The following is a 1,695-nucleotide window of genomic DNA, read 5'->3' on the forward strand; positions in this document are numbered from 1 at the left end:
TGATTTCTGAAGATCATGTGACTCTGAAGACTGGAGTAATGATGCTGAAAATACAGCTTTGATCACAGAAATAAATTACATTTTAAAATACATTAAAATAGAAAACCATTATTTTAAATGGTAATAATATTTCACAATATTACCGTTTTTTCTGTATTTCTGATCAAATAAATGCATCCCTGATGAGCAGAAGAGACTTTTTTTAAAAACATTACAAATCTCACTGACCCCAAACTTTTGAACAGCAGTGTATGAGCACATAAATACAAACACACATTTGCAATAATACAATCTGACACATATTTTGCACAGTGTTTACTAGAAATACGCTAAAAGAAAATGCTTATAGACTGAATGTATAATTTGAAACCCACACAAGGAAGAAGTAACACTTTTGTTAATTGGCCAAGCATGCACGGTAATAATTACAATAATTATATTCACAAAAAGATGAATGTAAAGAGGAGGAGTTTAGCTTTAATGTCGCTCTCACCTGTATATGAAAGACACCTGGCAGAGCCCCAATCCGGCCCTTGATGGACTGAACGCAGGAGCCGCAGGTCATGCCCTCGACCCCGAGGGTCACACGGTCAGCACTCCACGCCATTCCTCTTCTGGAAGGAGAGAGCAAACAACACGGCGTGTAAAACTGATACAGACCCACCAGAGCCAGCATCAGTCACTTCCTTCAGTTTGCATTTTCTTGAACCGCTTTAGACAACAAACAGTGAAACAAATACGACCAAAAAAACGCAGTTCTGCAGGACATTTAAAACACAAAAGCAAACTCTGAATAACAATTGCATGAATGCAACACAGTTGTTATTTAGGGTGCTTCAAAAATAGCATGGTATTACCAAGATGCAAGACCAAAAGATGGCACTTTTTGCTAGTATTAAACATAACAAAAAAAAAAAAAGACTTGACTGTCCTAAAAATTAAGCATAATTAAACACCTTCTGAACGTTACTGATACATTGGAATTCATTTGAATTCAATTAAAGCTCTTCCAGGAAACAAAATAGCTTACGTAATTGTGACTAAGGCAACGTACACTAAATAAATCAATATTTACACCACAAGCCTGTCTGTACATTTTAACACAAGACATCAAAATGATAACCAAAAAAAAACTCAAGTCGATATTTGATCTTATTGTTTAATCCCTTTTGAATAATTACAATGGATGACAGGTCTATGAAACAAGAATTATCCATTTGTTTACCATTAGTTAACTGCATTAATCAGCATAAACTAACACTAACGTATTTATTAATCTTAGTTTATATTAATTTCAACATTTATTAGTACATTATTCAAATCAAACGTTGTATCTGTTAATATTAATTTAATGCACCTGAGCTAACATGAAGTAACAATTATTTTTTATTTAAATAAATTAATTTTATATAATAAATATATAATATAATAAATTATTTTTTGTAATAAATTTTACAATAAATAATACATTTTAATAATAATATATATTCAGCAAGGATGTGTTAAATTGATTTTTAAAAAAGTGATAATAAAGACTTATATTGTTAGAAAAGATTTCAATTTTAAATCAATTCTGTTCTTTTTTAACTTTTAAACCGAAAAAAGCATCACAGGTTCCAAAAAAAAAATATTATGCAGCAAAACTGTTTCTTACATTGATAATAAATCAGCATATTAGTATGATTTCTGAAGATC

At 30.7% G+C, this 1,695-nt stretch overlaps 1 protein-coding gene across 1 annotated transcript in view; it reads right to left on the reverse strand.

The window, feature by feature from the left end:
- The window catches only part of LOC107737789 (copper-transporting ATPase 1-like), a 35,492-nt gene that overhangs the window by 32,956 nt on the left and 841 nt on the right, over positions 1–1,695 (reverse strand). Inside the window, exon 2 of the mRNA XM_016549407.1 lies at positions 494–614. Coding sequence (XP_016404893.1) covers positions 494–607 — 114 coding nt within the window. The 5' untranslated portion in view covers positions 608–614. The remainder of the gene's footprint in view (positions 1–493; positions 615–1,695) is intronic.

This window comes from Sinocyclocheilus rhinocerous, unplaced genomic scaffold (assembly GCF_001515625.1).
Source record: "Sinocyclocheilus rhinocerous isolate Xijiao unplaced genomic scaffold, SAMN03320098_v1.1 scaffold1696, whole genome shotgun sequence".
NCBI classification, from domain to species: Eukaryota; Metazoa; Chordata; class Actinopteri; order Cypriniformes; family Cyprinidae; genus Sinocyclocheilus; species Sinocyclocheilus rhinocerous.